The following is an 18,359-nucleotide window of genomic DNA, read 5'->3' as shown; positions in this document are numbered from 1 at the left end:
GGAAGCAGTTTTGCTTACCCTTTAACCCTAGGTTCTTTTAGCCAAAGGTCAGAATCAACTAGTGGAAGAGGTCAGTAAGTTAGTAGGTCATGACTAGCACCAAATAAAGAGCACAAGAGGCCACACCAGGCATCCCATGGGGTAAGTACTACTTCTCAAGACTTCACCTCTGACCTGGGGCTCACTGGAATCCCACTGAATAAAGGCATTTCTTACTGCGAGCCACAGGAAAACTCAGGGATGAAAGCTATTGTTTTAGGGCACAGGAAAGGTCCAGGACTGTTTGGTGAGTAAATACACATATGCTAAGTTGTTCTGCGTCAGGCGCAAGTTTTCATGATGCCATTTTCATCCTGCAAGAATGACGGCAGGGACACTGATCAGATTTAACATTTAAAGACATATATACCTCGAGGGTCTGCAGAGGAGTGTGCTTGTGTATGTGTGGGAGTATGTTTGTACACTGTACGCATGTGTGCACACCTGTGAGTGTGTGTGCATGTATGTGTGTGCATGTGAGAGCATGTGTGTGCATGTGTAAGTAAGCATGCATGTATGTGTGTGCATGTGCATGTTAGAGTGAGTGAATGTGTGTGAGTGTGTGTGTGTGTGTGTGTGTGTGTGCTCACGTGTTTGGAGGCCAGAAGTCAACTTTGGGTCTTCCTCAATTGCTCCCTGTCTTATTTCCTGAGACAGGGTTTCTCTCTTGCCAATTTGCCACACGAAGCTGGCAGGTCTGTGACCCCAGGGTTGTCCTTCCCTAAGTACTGGGAGATTACTAACCTTTCTGATTTTTAATAGCATGCTTCAGATCCCCCATGACCCCACGTCTATGTGGCAAGTGACTTGCTCACTGAGTCACTGAGCCATCTTCTTAGTCCTGAAGCTCAGTGGCCTTCTGGGAGGGGTGAGGGTGAAGCCAGGGGTTTCATTTAATTTAGATCAGGTAAAGAACACCTTGTCCTTTTCCAGTTGAGAGCCCTGACCTCACCACAGAGCCAGAAGAGCAATGGAGTTTTAAAATGATTCCTTGTTCTCCAAAGAGAAGACTAGAACAGAGGTGACAACAGAGTCCCAAGAGGGGTCTTGACCTCACCCCCCCCACTTCCAGAGCCAGGGTTGTCCATGTCACTGCTGGAGAAGCCCCACCCTGGAGAGAAACAGCTGCCCTCTTTGAGCTTGCATGCTGATGGGGCAGAGACATGGACAAGCAGGCTTACACACGCACCTGCCATGACAGCGCGGGTCTTTAACACTAAGGAAGATATGGGAAGAGGCTACGGGAGTGGGGGATGGGAAGCTGAGAAAGGAGCCAGGGCCTGAGAACTGGAGCCATAAGGCACTGAGAAGCACGGTGCACACCCAGCCGGGGCACAGGGCTGGGGGATGGGCACAGGGCTGGGGGGATGGGCACAGGGCTGGGGGGATGGGCACAGGGCTCAGGGGGCCTTCAGACAGGTGAGGGTTCTGGTTCCTTTTCACCAGTGGTCAAATTCTGTTGAGGATGGTTACCCTCAGGTCAGGCAGAGGCTGGATGTGGGGGGATCAGGAATTGAATTGGGGTTGGGGGTTCTGTAGGAGATGCCTGTGTAGATAACCTGTGGCTGCTGTGACAGGACTGTGTGTGTGTGTGTGTGTGTGTGTGTGTGCGCGCGCGCACGCACGTGCACGCACACGGGGGGGAGGAGACAGAGAGAGAGAGGGAGAGAGAGAGAGGGAGAGAGAGAGAGAGATGCAATGTAGTTGGGGTCTACCTGGTGAGTGAAAGCCCATGACCAGGGGATGGATCATGGAGGTGCCCAATGGGACTCCCTTAGGCACGAGCAACACTGACACTCAGTGGTGTCACCAGGGAGGATTGATGTGGGGTGTTGGTGTCTCCCCAAGTAGAAGTGTCTGGTGTCAGTTACATCTACCAAGTCTGGAGCTAGGAAGAGAGATTTGAGCATGGGGCTGAGTATATTCCAAAGAGACACACAGCCACAGGCTGTACAAAAATTAAAAAGGACAGGGCAAGTCCAAGAAAGCAGCAGGAGAGGGGAGTGGAGAGAGAGAGAGAGAGAGAGAGAGAGAGAGAGAGAGAGAGAGAGAGAGAGAGAGAGGAGCCTGGCCAACAGAAACAGACCTCAATGGAGTAATTACTGTGGCTTTTTCTGGGTGCTGAAGAAAAGTATTTTTAAAGCTGACTGCATTTGGATAATTCCAGAGAAAGCAGGCGAGCGCTTGGCCAGAGGTCACCCCTCTATTGGCTGAGACCCAGCTGCAGTCACAAGCTTTGCATGGCAAACAGCCTCTCTGGACTATGCATGGACATTAACCCCAGATAGGATGAACCAAAGCTCCAGAAATCCTGTGGTTTAGACACTCCTTGCAAAGTGTGACATATACTTGCAAAAGAAATTGTTTTCTAATAGAGGGGTAGTCTTGTTCTTTTGTCTAAAATAACTTCAGAGAACAAACAAGTAAGTACACTGACTACAGAAGACACAATACAAGATAAAATTTAATGTAAATGTATCGTGTTAAATCATTATTCCTCCAAGGAAGTGACTTTGGGGCATCTGCAAGAGATGCTTCTCTTACAGAGGACTAAGGTTCAGGTCCCAGCACCCACACTGAGCAGCTTACAACTACCTGTGGTTCTAGCTTCAGTGGATCTGGCTCCCTCTTCTGGTCTCCAAGGGCACCTGCACGCAGGTGGTGTGTCTTCAGAGAAGCAGGCACGCACGCATACACACACACACACACACACACACACACACACACAAACAGAAATTTTAAAAGCATGTTTTCAAACTGCTTGTACACATGGTCCAAGTCTTACATGAGAAAATATGACAGATGCATCTAGAACAACCTATAGGGCCAAGGAGCAATTCTTGTTCCATGGATGGTTGGATTTCCCATTGGGCACTTATGATTGATGTTCTGATTATGTTGGCTGCCCAAATAGCTAGACTTATGGGCAGAGAGTGCTGGCTTGTCATGGGGGAGAACTCTGGTCCCTTTTTGCCATGGTCTCTTGCTGTAAATGAACAAACTGACATTCTGGGTCTATGTTATGGGTACAGACATCCCCAAAGGGACAGCTCTGCTCTTGGAACCCCAACAAAAGTTGAACTCTTGGGTCTAAGATTAGAATCTCCAGTGAGTATCTTCACCTTTGTAGTGTGGTCAAGCTCAGCCCTGCCTCTCCTCAATGGCTGTTCAGCTCCTTCCTACATCCAGGACTCCAGGACCTGCCCAGACACTCAGGGTGACAGACACATAAACCAAGACCTTCAGCGACAAGACTCATTTAAATTTCATGGGGGCAGTTTGTTCCTACTCAAGGCCCAGACTCATGACTCTGGTCGTAGGTAAGGTCCATTCAGCCTGTCTCTCTATGGGGCAAAGGTGGGTAGGGCCATTGCTGGAGCCACGATGACGCCACGTAAGGGATCTGTGGGGGTGTTTGCAGGCGTCTCTGTGAAGTGCCGTGAGGATCCATCGCCACGGGGATGGAAAACACTTGCAAGTAGCGTGCTAGCGTGCTGCTTGTCCCCATAGAGAAGAGACCTCAGGCTCGTCTAGATTCTCTTCTGGGTCCCACAGCAGTGCCATGGCATCTAAGGTTCTTTCTACTGGTGATAGCTGAAGCACTAGCTCAGAGCCCAGCCTCTCTGCGCTGATGCTACCCCTGGGTGTTTGTGAAGGACTTGCCTTCTGCATAGGCTCTGAGCATCACTTCATGCCTGCCTCTGTTCCCCTCTGCAGCCCCAGAGAAGGTGGGGAGATGCTGCTTAGTCCTAGAAATGTGGGGTGCTGCACTCATAACTATCCTGGGATACACTCAGCCCAGGAGACTTTTTTGTTTGTTTGTTTTGGTTTTACAAGACAGGGTTTCTCTGTGGCTTTGGAGGCTGTCCTAGAACTAGCTCTTGTAGACCAGGCTGGCTTCAAACTCAGAGATCCGCCTGCCTCTGCCTCCCGAGTGCTGGGATTAAAGGAGTGTGCCACCAACGCCCGGCAAGCCCAGGATACTTTTAAATCAACACATGTGAGTTAAAGTAGTAAGTCCTAACGCGTGGGAGATGTTAAAATCTGGGAGTCTGAGGGGACAGTCACCTTTGTGCCTCAGGAGCACGGTGCCCTGCTAGTTTGTCCTCTGATAAATTCCTGGACATCACCCAGGTCTTCCAATTCCTCAGCCACTATCTTGGTCTTGTCCTGATGGTAAAATGGAACCTTCCTGCCCAGCTTCAGCCTATGGTGCCTTGAGTCTCTCTGGTCCCTTGCTCTGACTGTTGGTTCCTGTCTCTGATCTTCATAGCCCACCCTAGGACAGGTCCTAGCTTTCCAGGACAGCCTTTTGATCCATCTGCCCAACTTTGTCCTGCTAACCGGAAGTGGCCCCTTAGACTCAGAAGGGAGGTTCCTTCCTGTGCACTGAGTGTCTCCCTCCTATGCTCCCACAGGGCTGACCTGTGTGTTCCTATGTGTCACTTACTCCCTGTGTCTGCTAATGTACTTGTAAACTCATTTGGTGAGAACCCCCCCCACTCACCACTGTCTCCCAGTACCCACCCAGCATAGGGCCAGGCACACAACCAGCAGTCAGTCTACACTCGTAGCTGGAGAGTGATTGGAGTGCTCACAGGCTGTGCTTATTTAGCCCTAAGGGGTCCTTAACCCTGGTACTCATGGACCCTCTTAGTACAGAGTGCCCTGATCCAGGGGCACATATACTAGCGTCTTTTTTTTATCCCGCTGCAAAGTGTCAGCCTGACCAGAGTCGGGGGAAAATGCTTTATGTTTCAATTCCTTGGTTGAAAAACAAACCCATAAACTGGGTAGGGTAGGGCGTAGTTTTTCAAGCACGGGTCCTTAGAAAACTGGTTGCTTCTGTCATATGACAAATGGCACACCACTCCGCTATATAAGTGCTGTGTGTTTAACTCCTAGGGGGCAAGAATAGGATTCTAATATTATAGCAACTTTGCCAATTTGCAGTGGGTTGGCTCGTATTGAAGAGTGTGTGGGACTTGGAAACAAGTATTGCTTTCAATGGTGACCGTACTATGAGTTTCCTAACAGGTTAGGAATGCTTTCTTTTTTAGGGGGTGGGGTGGGAGGGGGGAGATACTTAACTTTTTTCAAAGTATCTCCCTCCCTCCTCCCCCATCTTACTTTTGAGACAGGGTTTCTCTAGCCTTGACTGTCCCGGAACTCACTTTGTAGACCAGGCTGGCCTTGAACTCACAGAGGTGTACCTGACTCTGCCTCACTAACTCTGGGATTAAAGGTGTGCGCCACCCTGGCCAGCTCTTTCCAGTATTTCCGAATGGCATAAAGGTAATGAGACAAGAGCAACTGGAACTAGAGAATGCCACGAGAGCGTTGTCACTGCCACTGGTTAGGATGGCTTCATTTATCCAGAAAGAGCGTAGGGGGCAGTTACACATTCTGCACTGGTCTTCGTGCCCCTTCTCTTGTAATAAGGGTTTAATCCAGGTCACTGACTCCAGGTTCTGCCCACCCCAGGAACACTGGGGGAGGTACCTGGACCAGCCCTCACCCTTAAGAAGCCGTTGCTACACATCTGTGTTTGGTTGAAAGGGGAAAGGAAAAAAGGAAGAAAGAATGAACCTAATGTATTTTTTAAACCATTTTCTCTCTTCGTTTGTTTATTTACTTGTGGTAGAGGGTGTGTCCATACGACAGTGTGTATTTGGAAGGCAGTCTGCCCATGGAGCCCTCAGGAAACAGTGTCGATCAGACTCGGTGCAGGACTAGGAAAGTGGGTATCCCAGCAAGATCCAAGCCTGGCATCAGGGGCTCTTATGGGCCCCTCCAGCAGTTGGTGAGCGGGAATGGGTGTGAGCATGGAGCTGCAGAGGGGGGACAGCATGCCAGAGAATCATGCTCACTCACCAGCCTTTAAGAGACCCGGAAGATTCCCGGAGAAGCCTGCTTCCACTGCATGCCAGCCAGACCCGGGCAAGGCCATCAATAAACCCAAATTGCTAGCTCATCGCAAAAGATGGTAGTGGAACTGGCAACAGGACTAAGTGTCTTAAATCGTCTGTGATGGACAAAGAGCTCACGGAGAGCGACCTCTGGGGTAAACGGCCACACATAAATGCAGGCTGGCAGCGCCCCAGCAGGCGCTTCATTCTCCTACAGACTGTTTCATGGAGCCACTCCAAGTCTTTATCCAGAAAAGACAATAATTACATCCCTGCAGGTCTGGAATGGGATTGTAAAACAAACATTCGTCCTCTCCTCAAAATAGACTCTTTCCGTTTCACTTAGTTCCTTATTTCAAACACTCCCAACCTTTTTAGAAAATAAAACAGCTTATTCCAACAAGCCGAACTGTTTTGAAACGTATAGATATGTATTAATCTTACAAAATGAAAGCACGTAAGTAATTGCTCATTATCCAAGTGCCCACCACTCCACAGTATTGTCTGAGTCTACCAACAGTGTGTGTGTGGGGAGGGGGGGTTGTGAAATAGTGGATGACTGTAACCCAACAGAGCACAGCTGGATCCACAAAATCCTTAGAAGAAATTTCAGGGCTGGCAAGGCATATGCCTTTTATAAGAGAAAAGCATGTGTGCCCACTCGAGCACACATGAACTCTATTATTTCACTATATGGACACAGTTTCAAACTGCCTCTAAATTCACCTCTCTCTCCCCATGGACCGGTGCAGTTCTCATGAAAGGGGCGTCTCTGTGCAGCGGAAGGAGGTTAACACAGAATTACAACTGGTCAAAGTGCAGAAAATAAGAGGCTGCGGAGTGCTCAGGCGTAAGTGGGACCTCTGTGTCACAACATGAATGGTGAGGCTTGGGAAGACGGGTGGAGAGATTGTAAGAGCCACGGGTTGGGAAAACTGCTGTCAAACAGTGTCTTTGGGACACGATAGGACAGTTGAACTCATGAATCCGCAGTAGCTGTGGTTGTCCGCACAGTGTCAAGTCAGTCAGCCTTCGTGCATGATGCAGGAGGGGTACATGGGGCCCACCGCTGAATGGGTGGATAATGACAGACAAGTCTTCTTCAGGGGTGTGGCCCCTTATAGTCTGAAAATGCTACAGTGGGTGAGCCCACACCCACCTGTACCCGGGCAATTGGAATCAGTGGGTTATAAAAATAGAAGGCGTGAAGTTGGAAGGAGTTAGGGAGAAAGGGGGTGAATAAAAATAAAAATACATTGTACACATGCTTGGAATTCTTGAGGAATAAATATCGTATCATTAAAAATTACAATTCTGAATGGCACAGCTTGCTTTTGTGGTTTTCCGATTGTCATCTCCTACATACATTACAGATGTAGTCCTGAAGAACTTTCTGTTTGGCTGTTTGTACCTCCATCTTTGTGGTTGATTTTTTTTTTTGGACAGGTCATCAGATGATGTAGTTGGTATGCTATCTGCTTTTTAAAAGTTTAGGGATTTTGAGCCGGGCGGTGGTGGCGTACACCTTTAATCCCAGCACTCAGGAGGCAGAGGCAGGTGGATCTCTGTGAGTTCGAGGCTAGGCTGGACCGGCAGCCTCCAAAATAATACAGAGAAACCCTGTCTTGTAAAACCAAAAAAAAATTATGGTTTTTTTTTGAAGCCTAAGGTGATTAATTTCTGTTCAAGCTTTATGAGCAGTTGAGGGTGCAAGAACATTCCATAGAAGTAAATTCAACATACTTGTCGCCTTTTATTAATATCCTTGATCTCCTTGTATTTTTGTTGACCCGAATGACTAAAATAAAAAGGGTATGTTACTTTTCACTACTGTTATGATTGTACCAGACTGTACTTAAGATTCCTAATAGCGTTTACTTCCTCTGTTCCATGCAGTGTTATTTGGTGCATGCGTGCATGTTGATGACAGCTCTTGGTGAGGCTCTTGGATCTGTGGCGTGTGAGGGACACCGTGCCTCCCTCCCTGAGTTCTTGTGAGCTCTGCTCTTACACATTGCTTCTGGGGACTGATTTTTACCCTGCTGCCTCTAGGGTGCCACAGTCATGTTCAGGAAATGCCTGACACATCCATGTTCAGGAAATGCCTGACAACACATCCATGTTCAGGAAATGCCTGACAACACATCCATGTTCAGGAAATGCCTGACAACACATCCATGTTCAGGAAATGCCTGACACATCCATGTTCAGGAAATGTCGGTGAAAGGCAAAGACATTCCTGGAAACGTGAAGGCACAAGGTAAGGCCCTGTGTGCTTGGGTTCCAAGGAGGAAATGGATTCCATCTCCCTCCATTCCCCTTGCATGATACGATTTCTGTCAGAATTGTTAGCTCCCTTGCCAGACCCAAATATCTAAGAACTAACTGCAGAACAGTAGCCTGCATTTAAAGGCAGCTACCAAGCCAAGTCTCGGCCATGCCAAATCTTGGGGAGTATGGTGAAGCCACACCTGGGCTATAATGGTTAGCACACAGAGTGCACACGGCACACAAGGGGATCCACAGTCTGAGTTGATGCCACAGAGGAAGTGACTAGAGGGACGAGAGGGGGCCATGTGGGACAAGGGGTTACATGGTAAAGTGTGGTCAAGGGCCCAGGAGGGAGCATAAATGAAAGGGGATTAGGTGGGTTTCATAAGGACTTTAGTGAGGACGGGAAAGCCCTACCTAAGATACTACCAATAGAGGCTGGAGTCCCCGCAGAAGGAACAGAAAACAATGGACCAGGGCTTGCCTGTGGTGACAGAGGCTAGCACTGCCTGGTGTTCTCGGGGCCTGGCACAGCCCGAAGGCTTTGTGCCCGACCTCTTTTGTCCTCTCGGCCCCTGCAGAGTGACTCTGTGGGTACAGAGAAGGCCCTTTAGTTCAGAGGACAGTGGGTCAAGGACCCAGGTAGCTTCTGGGGGTCATTCTTAGCTTGTGGCTGAGATCCCTGCATCTAGGCAAAGTTAGACTGCCTTACAAACCTTGATCTTCATGATCAGAAAACATCCTTATCAATTTGTCCACACGTGTGACCAATTTCAAGGGAGCATTCCTTGTTACACATTAAGCTTGTATAAAGAATACCAGATACTGGGCCTGGAGAGAAAGCTCAGCAGCTAAGAGCACTGGCTGTTCTTCCAGAGGACAAGGATTGAATCCCAGTATCTACATCTGTAATTCCACTTCTGGGGGATGCAATGCTCTCTTCTGGCCCTTGTTGGTATCAGGAACACAAATGGGACACAGGCATACATGCGGGCAAAACATCCATACACATAAAATAATCTAAAAATTAAAAATCCAATTCCGAGAACAACCCAGCAGTAACTGGTGAAAGCTGCTGGCTTCTCCGACACTAATGGGGCCCAGGAAAGAGCAGACATGGATTGCCAGTCAGGCAGGGTAGAGAGTAGGAACTTGGGGATGTAGGCTGTCCACAGTCAATTTGAGAGGTCCCATGAGCCTTTGCTTTGTTTCTTAGCCCTGCCTACCATCCTCACCCTAATGACCTGAGAGATGTGAACTCCTAAGAGAACAGGGGTGGGTCTAGGCCCTGGATAGTAGCTGTTTAAGAGACTTTGTTAGACTGGAAGCTGATTCAGTACATAAAGGTGCTTGATGCAAAGACAGTGGTCTGAGCCCGATCTCTGTGATACAAATGCAGGAAGAGAAGCAACCCCACGCAGGGTGTCCTATGACTTCCACGCATATGCCGTGGCATACAAGCTGCCCATGCTCTCACCAACACAAATAAAGGAAAAAATAAATGTAAAAAAATACCCAAGATTGCCAGGATGAACAGACAGCGTTAAATCCTCTCTCCCAGTATACAGAAGTGACTAATGGTGTCACCCAGGAGCTAGTAAGTGAAAGAAGAAGACTCAAAGAACGAGACAAGACTGAAAGACAACAACCATGTGACAGAGATGGAAAAAATACTAATATGCCCTCTTCTGTACCGAGGGTCATGAAGATCCTACTGGGAAAGAAAGGCGCTGCCTATGCCTGCCGGGATGAACCGTGTGTGTGTGTGTGTGTGTGTGTGTGTGTGTGTGTGTGTATTGTGTGTGTGTATGGTATATAGACATCTTTGTATCGATATATGCATTGGTATGTTCATAGACATAGAGGCTCTTCCTCAACTACTCACTATCTTATTTTTCCAGACGAGTTTGCTCATTGAACCTGGGGCTCACCAATTCAGTTGGCCAATGAATGCCAGGATCTGCCTGGCTTTACCTCCCGGGCCCTGGGGTTAGAGACATGCATCTGACTCTGTGCATGAGTGCGGGGGATCTGAACTCAGGTCCTCCTGCTTGTGGACCAAACACAGCACTGACTGAGCCATCTCCCCAGGCACTGAATCTTGCTTGAAAAAGATACTTGGGAACAGCACTCCTAATTTGGGGTGGCAATGTTGGTGGCATTACCTACTGACCCCTTTGTGTAGCTCACGTCTGAGCACGTCCAGTGGGCATGGCCCCACATAATCCTTAGATGAAATTTATAAGCTATCTTAGGCTCACCTTGTTTTATAGGGTTGGAAACAGTTGGGAAGTGAGAAAACTTTCTCAGCTTCCAGGGTTCTCCATTGACAAGAGCAGGACACAGCCATGGGTCTGTGTACTGACGGCCAGGCCCCAGCCATTAGGTTCTGCCTACTGTTTCTGTGGAAGCATTCAGCCTTCAATAAAGGACTTCCTTCGACCCTCAATGAAGAGCGCAAAGCTCTCAGGGCTTGGCTGTCATTTAAAATGTATTTAATAAAGAAAAAGAATTTTCTGAGGTATCCTGGAAACCTGCATTTGGTTCCTTTCCTCTCCTAATGCAAGATGGCAGTTACCCACTGTGTCTGGGAAGTAATGACCTAAAGCCACTCCTTACAAGGGAAGGGGAGCCTGCATTCTAACCTGGGCTTCCAACGCACACTGTCTTTTCATTTGCTGCAAAAAGTAGGACTGTTTCGGTAAAACCCTACTGTCTAAAAATACACTAGCAGCAACCTTGCAATTACACTCCTCTGTGGGAGACTTCTGCCTTCTATTCTATTTACTGAATGCAGAGGTCTGGTCTGTGACCTGCTCATCCATCAGGCCAAAGACTGGTGTTACACAACTAACTGGAAAAACCCAAAGCTACGTAGGCTTCGATAACACTGTGTGTGCATGCATGCCTGCGTGTGTGCATGTGCAGTGCAATTGACAACTTTATTTTAAACCAACTGCATGTGACTCACCTTACCTGTCCTCCATAGAGGGACCTGGTTAAGGTCAGCCCCAGGACTGTGGACCAAACCTTACAGGTCCCATCAGCACTGTATTGTTAGGCTGGGCTTCCTCTTCCTGACCCCACCCCCAGACCTTGCCACTTCCTCTCATTTCCCTTTTCCTCTGGTGTCTCTGTCATGGAAGATTGCCAAGCTTGAATGTGGACTGCTGGGCTGCTGTGGTGACCAGGTCCTCAGAAAGGGCCATACTTGCCTCCTGGGCATTGTGGGTTGATGGCTCTAGCTTTCACAATTGGTAAAGTCCACCAGCGGGGATGCTATCTCAAACAGTTTTACTATGGCAAAACAGCCCATCAACTGTGAAAACCTATACATAATTTTGGCAAGGGGATTTACATCCAATTTATCGGATTTTTAATATGGGACCTTACTGGGAGTGACTATATGATTTGTATGAAGTGGCAAGACTCCAACAGGAATTTTCAAAGCATAACCCATTATGAGATGGGAAAAGCTTTCTTCCTTTTTTTTTTTTTCTTACACAGGATTTTTTAATTTAAATTAGAAACAAGCTTGCTTCACATGTCTATCCCAGCTCCCTCGTCCCCTTCAACCTTCCCCCAACCCCCTCCCAATCCTCACTCCATCCAAGGAGGGTGAGGCCCTTCATGGGGGATCTCCAAAGTCTGTCATATGTTCGGGGCAGGGCCTAGGCCTTCCCCCATGTGTCCAGGTGGAGACCGTATCCCTCCACATGAAATGGGCTCCCAAAGTCCATCTGGATGCCAGGGATAAATGCTGATCTATTGCCCGAGGCCCCAAAGAATGCTGAGGTCTCCTCACTGGCACCCACATTCAGGGGGACTGGATCAGTCCCATGCTGGCCTCTCAACTATCAGTCTGGGGACCATGAGCTCCCCCTTGTTCAGGCCAGCTGTTTCTGTGGGTTTCACCCATCAAGTCTTAACCCCTTTGCTCATCACTCCTCCTTCTCTGCAACTGGGTTCCAGGAGTTCAGTTCAATGTTTAGCTGTGGGTGTCAGCCTCTGCTTCCTTCAGCCAGTGGGTGAAGGCTCTAGGATGGCAGACAAGGAAGTTGTCAATCACGATATCAAGGAAGGGCATTTAAGGGAGACTCTCCACTATTGGTTAGATTGCCAGTTGGTATCATCCTTGTAGGTTTCTGGAAATCTCACTAGTGCCAGATCTCTCTTCAAACCTATAATGGGTCCTTCTATTATGGTATCTCTCATCCTGCTCTCCTCTATTCTTCCCCTGACTCAACCTTCCTGCTCCCCCATGTCCTCCTCTCCTTCTCCCAGCTTCCTCCTCCCACCCGTGCTCCCAATCCCCTCAGAAGATTCTGTCCCATTCCCATTATTTGGGGGTACTATACATATGTCTCCTAGGGTCCTCCTAGATGGTACATTTACACAATGGAGTACTACTCAGTAGAAAAAAAAACCAATGGAATCTTGAAATTTGATGGCAAATGGATGGCACTAGAAAAAACCATCCTGAGTGAGGTAACCCAGTCACAAAAGACAAGCATTGTATGTACTCACTCATGTATGGATTTTAGGCATGAAACAGGGGAGTGCCAGCCTACAATCGCAGTCAGAGAGGGAAAGACTTTCTTCTTAAGGATGACCATGGATCTAGCTTAGAGCCAGGAGACTGGATTGAGACAAATTGGTGAAAACGAGGAAGTAGGAACCAAAGGTGTTTAGAAATGGATAAGAACTTTTCACAAATGATAAGGAAGTAGATGCTTTAGGTTTGTAGATAACAATTTCTTATTTGTCAAAACTTATCTTAAGATAAGCGCCCTCCTCCCCCCTCCCCCCCCACCCCGTACAGGAGAGAACATGAAAAATAACAGGAGTGCTAAAGTGACAAACTTTTCCATTCGGTAACAACAGAGGGACAAAATGACAATCCAAGAAAAAGCCCCCAAGGCTGCTCATCAGCCCTACAGGTTACTCCCTGGATGACATTGAAGTCACCATATTGTCTGGCCCCAAATGTCCTCAAGGTAGAGTACTAAATCACACCAAGTCAGTCACATGACCTTAGAGACCCCGTGTGCCCTGCATGGAGGACAAGGTACATTTCTGTTGTCATAACTGCAGAGGGTGACAGTGTATCAAGGACTTCCCTAGAGAAAGCCACTCAAAAACATCTAGAGAGTGGCAGCAACAGTAACAGTAATAGCTTGCAGAGGGTGACATTGTATCAAGGACTTCTCTAGAGAAAGTCACTCAAAAACATCAAGAAAGTGGCAGTAATAGTAACAGTAATAGCAACAGCAGTAACAGTAAAGCAACAACAGCAGCAACAGAAACAGTAACAACAGCAGCAGTTAACAGCAGCAGCAGCAGTATCTAATGATACTGGCACTATTCTGACTGCTCTGAGCATTTCTGTTTGTGTCATCTTTCAGCCATCACAATACAGTCGCTTGTCTAAGTCAGACAGGGAGCATTTGGAGCCTGGCCGCTGCCACTCTATGGCACAGTCCTGGTCCTAAGTACAGGCTCCTTACTTCACGGGAAGGGTAGAAGAAAATTCTAGGCTTCTCCACAGGGGATCACAAACCAATGGACATTTAAGTTAATAAGAACCAAGACAAATACAGACAGGGAAAACACGACCCTTGTATCAAACTGCAGATTATTAAGGTTAGGATAAAGCAAATTTAAGGTTAATAAGATTTCTAGGCACAGTGGGAGTTACCTTGTAACATTTAATTTTTCTCAGGAAGAATTGAGACTACAAATTCTGAGATTGAAGGAGAGTGTTGGAAATCAATAATGTGTTACTGACGGAGACACTGTCCTGAGGGTTCCTGTCTCCTTCCAGGTCTGAGGGGACACCGTTTCCACCCCACCTCTGTGGAGACTAGCCACAGGTCTGGGGAACTTTAGTCTTCTGCTGTGTGACCAAGCTTTCCCCTGTCTTTACCGTCACCCTCATCTCTTAGGAGCTATGCCTAAGATGAAAGTGGCCCATAGCTACAGTGAGCAGCTCCTAGTCTAAAAAGGCAGGAAGCATGGGCACAAAACCTAGGGTCTGGGACCCAAGGCAGTTGTAGGAGTCGGTGTTGGGTAAGGTTAATCTCAACCAGGGACTTCTGAGCTGGCATCTTCCCTCTGCCTCCCTTCCCCCATCTGAGCTCTAGCCCCATGTGGAAGTTGACTGTTTCTATCTCTTTCCCTCTTTCAGTTCCAAGGCCTTCCTCACCCCCCAAAGCAGCTCCAAGCAGTAGGAGAGGGAGATGCACAAACCATATGCTTTATGTGTATGGCCAGCTGTCAGGCAACAGAGGGACCCAGAGCTGCAATGGAGGGACCCAGAGCTGCAATGGAGGGACCCAGGGCTGCAACGGAGGGACCCAGAGATGCAACAGAGGGACCCAGAGATGCAACAGAGGGACCCAGAGCTGCAACGGAGGGACCCAGAGCTGCAACGGAGGGACCCAGGGCTGCAACGGAGGGACCCAGGCTGCAATGGAGGGACCCAGAGCTGCAATGGAGGGACCCAGAGATGCAACAGAGGGACCCAGAGATGCAATGGAGGGACCCAGAGATGCAACAGAGGGACCCAGGCTGCAATGGAGGGACCCAGAGATGCAACAGAGGGACCCAGGCTGCAATGGGGGGACCCAGGCTGCAATGGAGGGACCCAGGCTGCAATGGGGCTGGAGAGATGGCTCAGAGGCTGAGAGCACTGACTGCTCTTCCAGAAGACCCGAGTTCAATTCCCAGCACCCACATGGTGGCTCACAACCATCTGTAATGAGATCTGATGGCCTCTTCTGGTATGCAGACAGAACTCTGTATATATAATAATTAAATAAATCTTAACAAACAAAACCCCAAGACAAACAATCGCGACTGTGCAGCAGAGTGGTGAGTGCCCGCTTGGTGACTGTGTTGAGTGGAGTCAGGCACATGCGTTGGCACAGTAGCCACTGCCAAGCCTCTAGCAGAAGCATTAAAGACAGGTCCTCTCCATCTTCAGCATCCTGGCAGAGAACTGCTACTCCCACAGCATCCGGGTCCTACTCACCTACGCAGTTATCACACAGGCTGCAGTGGGAGGCCCGAGGGGGACGGAAAATCTTGCAGGTAAAACAGTACTTTAGCTTCACAGTCTGGCCATTGATGGTGACTTCTTTGGTTCTGGGAGGTGGGCGGTACCCCCCTGAACTGGTGCCATTGGCGATATCTATGGAAAGAAGGAGAAACAGCACACACCTTCAGAACACCGTTTCAACTCCGTGGTCCCTGGCACCTGATTCAGGGGCCAGGTCTGGTTGTGGTCAACATTCCTTCACTGCCCTGTGCTGACATGTGCAACTGTTGCTTAGTGGAAACTCTGGATGAACCTGTTCATGCAGGTCAGAGACCACACGAGGTGGGGGGGTGGGGGGAAATGGAAGGCTTCTCCTGATCTGGCTACCAGCTCACTAACCTTGGTCTTGACCTTAGAACAGTGTTGCTTTTGTTACAGCACCCAGCCTCGTCCTAATTAACTCAGTGATATCCTTCATTTTTCCTCTTGAACTGAGTTCTTCAAACCCAGCTGAGGCATCTCCCTGCTTTCTTTACCCATTGGCCTCAAAAGTACCAGTGTGGGGTGGCAGGGGAGGAATATCTATCTTTAATGGAAAATTATTAAATGAGTATTTTTAAAAAATCACTTGTATATTTTTTGCATCACTTATTATTTTTTAGAGCCAGCTTTAAAATGTTAAAGAAAATACAAATATATCTTTTCCCCTCCCCCTAAAATTTTACATTTATTTATTTGTGTGTGAGGGAAGGGGAGCAATATTGTGTGTGTGAGTGTGTGTGTGAGTATATGTGTGTATATGTGAGTATGTGTTTGTGTGTGTGAGTGTGTATATGTGTATGTGTGTGTGAGAGTATATGGTTGTGTGAGTATATGTGTGTATGTGAGTGTGTATGTGTGTGTATGTGTGTGAGAGAGTATATGTGTGTGTGAATATGTGTATCTGTATATGTGAGTGTGTGTATGTGTATATGTGAGTGTGTGTATATGTGTGTATGTGTGTGAGAGAGAGTATATGTATATGTGAGTATATGTGTGTGTATGTGAGTATGTGTGTGTGTGTGTGTGTGTGTGTGTGTGTGTGTGTGTGTGTGTGTACAAGTCAAGGGAGTCAGGTCTTTCCTCCTACTATACGGCTTCCAGGCTTCAGGCTTGGTAGCAAGGACCTTTATCCACAGAACTAGCCCCTAAGTTTATTTTTTAAAATTTCCTTTTATCTGGAAGCCTGTTTCTTCTCTCGGGTCTCATGTGAGAATCACTGGGCAGCTGGCCACACCCCCCTCCCCACATCACACCTTCGCTCTAGGCTTCATACAGAGCAGTTTTGAGACCCCGGCTCTGGAGGAAGGTCTGATCTCCAGCTTTACCCACTTATTGACTCCCCACATCCCTGCTAGGCCTGCCAAGAAGAATCTGGGGCAGCCAGCTGTGTAGGGGAGATCCTGAGCCAAAGAGAATAGCGAGAACCCTTTGAGGGCTTTTGCTAAGACTCTGGAGTGGTTCCAGGCATTTTTGGAGCTGGTGAATTGAAGGCAGGTGCTCATTTTAGCTCACATCCACTATCACACACACCATAATTCTGCAGCTTCTCAACGTGGCAGGCATTTGTGGCATCATCAACATAGGCCTTCCACACAAACAATCTAGGGAGGAGTTGTCTGGTGAGTTTGGAAACTGGTATCCTGGACTTGGCCTCAGGATTCCGATTTCACTGGAGTGGGCAGAGTCAGGCATGGAGATTTAAAGGGCTCCTCCCAGATACCCCAATCAGTAGTCACAGTTGACAACTGTGTGTGTGGGGTGTACACACAGCATCTATTTTACACAATAGCCCATCGGAGAAGCAGGCTCTCGGTTCACCCAAAGCATGGCACAGGAATCCGCATTTTGCCCAGATTTGTCAGTGACCCCCTGCACTTAAAGCCTTAGAACCTGGATTCATGGTGAACACAGCTTCACTCAGATGACAGGACATGCCACTAAACGCACCCAGTCACCTCAGCCACCTCACAAAAGTTTAGCTACACTGACGGTTCCTGGAGGCTGTACTCTCTGTCCCTCATGGAAAGAACACACAGCTGACTAGCCATGACTCAGGCTCCCACTGCTATGGGACCTCAGCTTTCTTTTAGAGGTTGTGTGGTGCAGATGCTCTGCTCTAGTTTTTTAGCCTTAGGCTTTCGTGTCAGTGAGACACAAACCCCAGTGGTAAGGAGTGCTTCAGAGTTGTCGTGGAAGATGGAAGCTCCGTGTCACGGTGCAAAGAAAGAGCTCAAGGAAGGGAATAACAGGACAGTGCACTCCTTTGCCTCTTCCCGGAACCAGATCTCTTGCTTAGAACCATTAAATAGCTGTGGAGCCAACTCTGGGGCCATGTGTTGCCTTGCCAACCTGGATACTCTCTTAGTACCCTCCCCCAACATGCTACCCTGGTGACCTCCCTCTCAAGTGATGCTAAAACCAGCAGCATCTAGTGTGCATGCTGTCAGGAAGAGGAGTCAGAGCTGGAGGATGGAGAAGGCAGAGACTGTGTCACTGTGGCTACCCTAAGCAGTCTCAAAGGACAGACCCAAAGAGCATCAACGATGAGGGAAGATCTCTGTGAATACAAACTGGGTGACTTTGAGGCCAAACATAATTTAGTAGTTTTATGTCAGCTGCTGACATAGGCTGGATGTAAACTTGCAAATTCAAGTTAAAACAAAACAAAACAAAACTGAAAGATCGGTTACAAGGAGACTCAATCAAATATCTGTGTTAGGTTTTGAAGCTGCATCCCCAAGGGGGATGCTGTAAAGGGCAGAGATGCCAAAGCTCCCAGCATCAGCACCATGTAGACAGCTTAGCCCTGCATAGCAGCAGCTTGACAAGGCGGGTCTCTGTGAGCGTTCCTCAATAGACCTGCCGATCTTATACCTCCAAAGCACTCCCGATACAAAGTGAGCTGAAAACTAGGATTCTACAGACAGAGCAATTAGCCCAAACTCTAAAACCCTTTGAATAGATAATTGAAGACTGATGTTAATAATAATAATAATAATAATAATAATAATAATAATAATAAACCGAGGTATCAGAAGACCCGGTTTAGGACACAAATA

The 18,359-nt window shown here is 48.0% G+C and overlaps 1 protein-coding gene across 3 annotated transcripts in view; it reads right to left on the bottom strand.

Moving 5' to 3' along the window:
* Zdhhc14 (zinc finger DHHC-type palmitoyltransferase 14) overlaps positions 1-18,359 on the bottom strand; it is a 247,941-nt gene that overhangs the window by 42,131 nt on the left and 187,451 nt on the right. For all 3 annotated transcript variants that reach the window (XM_040728435.1, XM_040728436.1, XM_040728437.1), the window contains exon 3: positions 15,253-15,411. In XM_040728435.1, the coding sequence (XP_040584369.1) occupies positions 15,253-15,411 (159 nt within the window). The remainder of the gene's footprint in view (positions 1-15,252; positions 15,412-18,359) is intronic.

This window comes from Mesocricetus auratus, unplaced genomic scaffold (genome assembly GCF_017639785.1).
Source record: "Mesocricetus auratus isolate SY011 unplaced genomic scaffold, BCM_Maur_2.0 Super-Scaffold_100018, whole genome shotgun sequence".
NCBI classification, from domain to species: Eukaryota; Metazoa; Chordata; class Mammalia; order Rodentia; family Cricetidae; genus Mesocricetus; species Mesocricetus auratus.
This window is presented reverse-complemented; position numbering and strand designations above follow the sequence as displayed.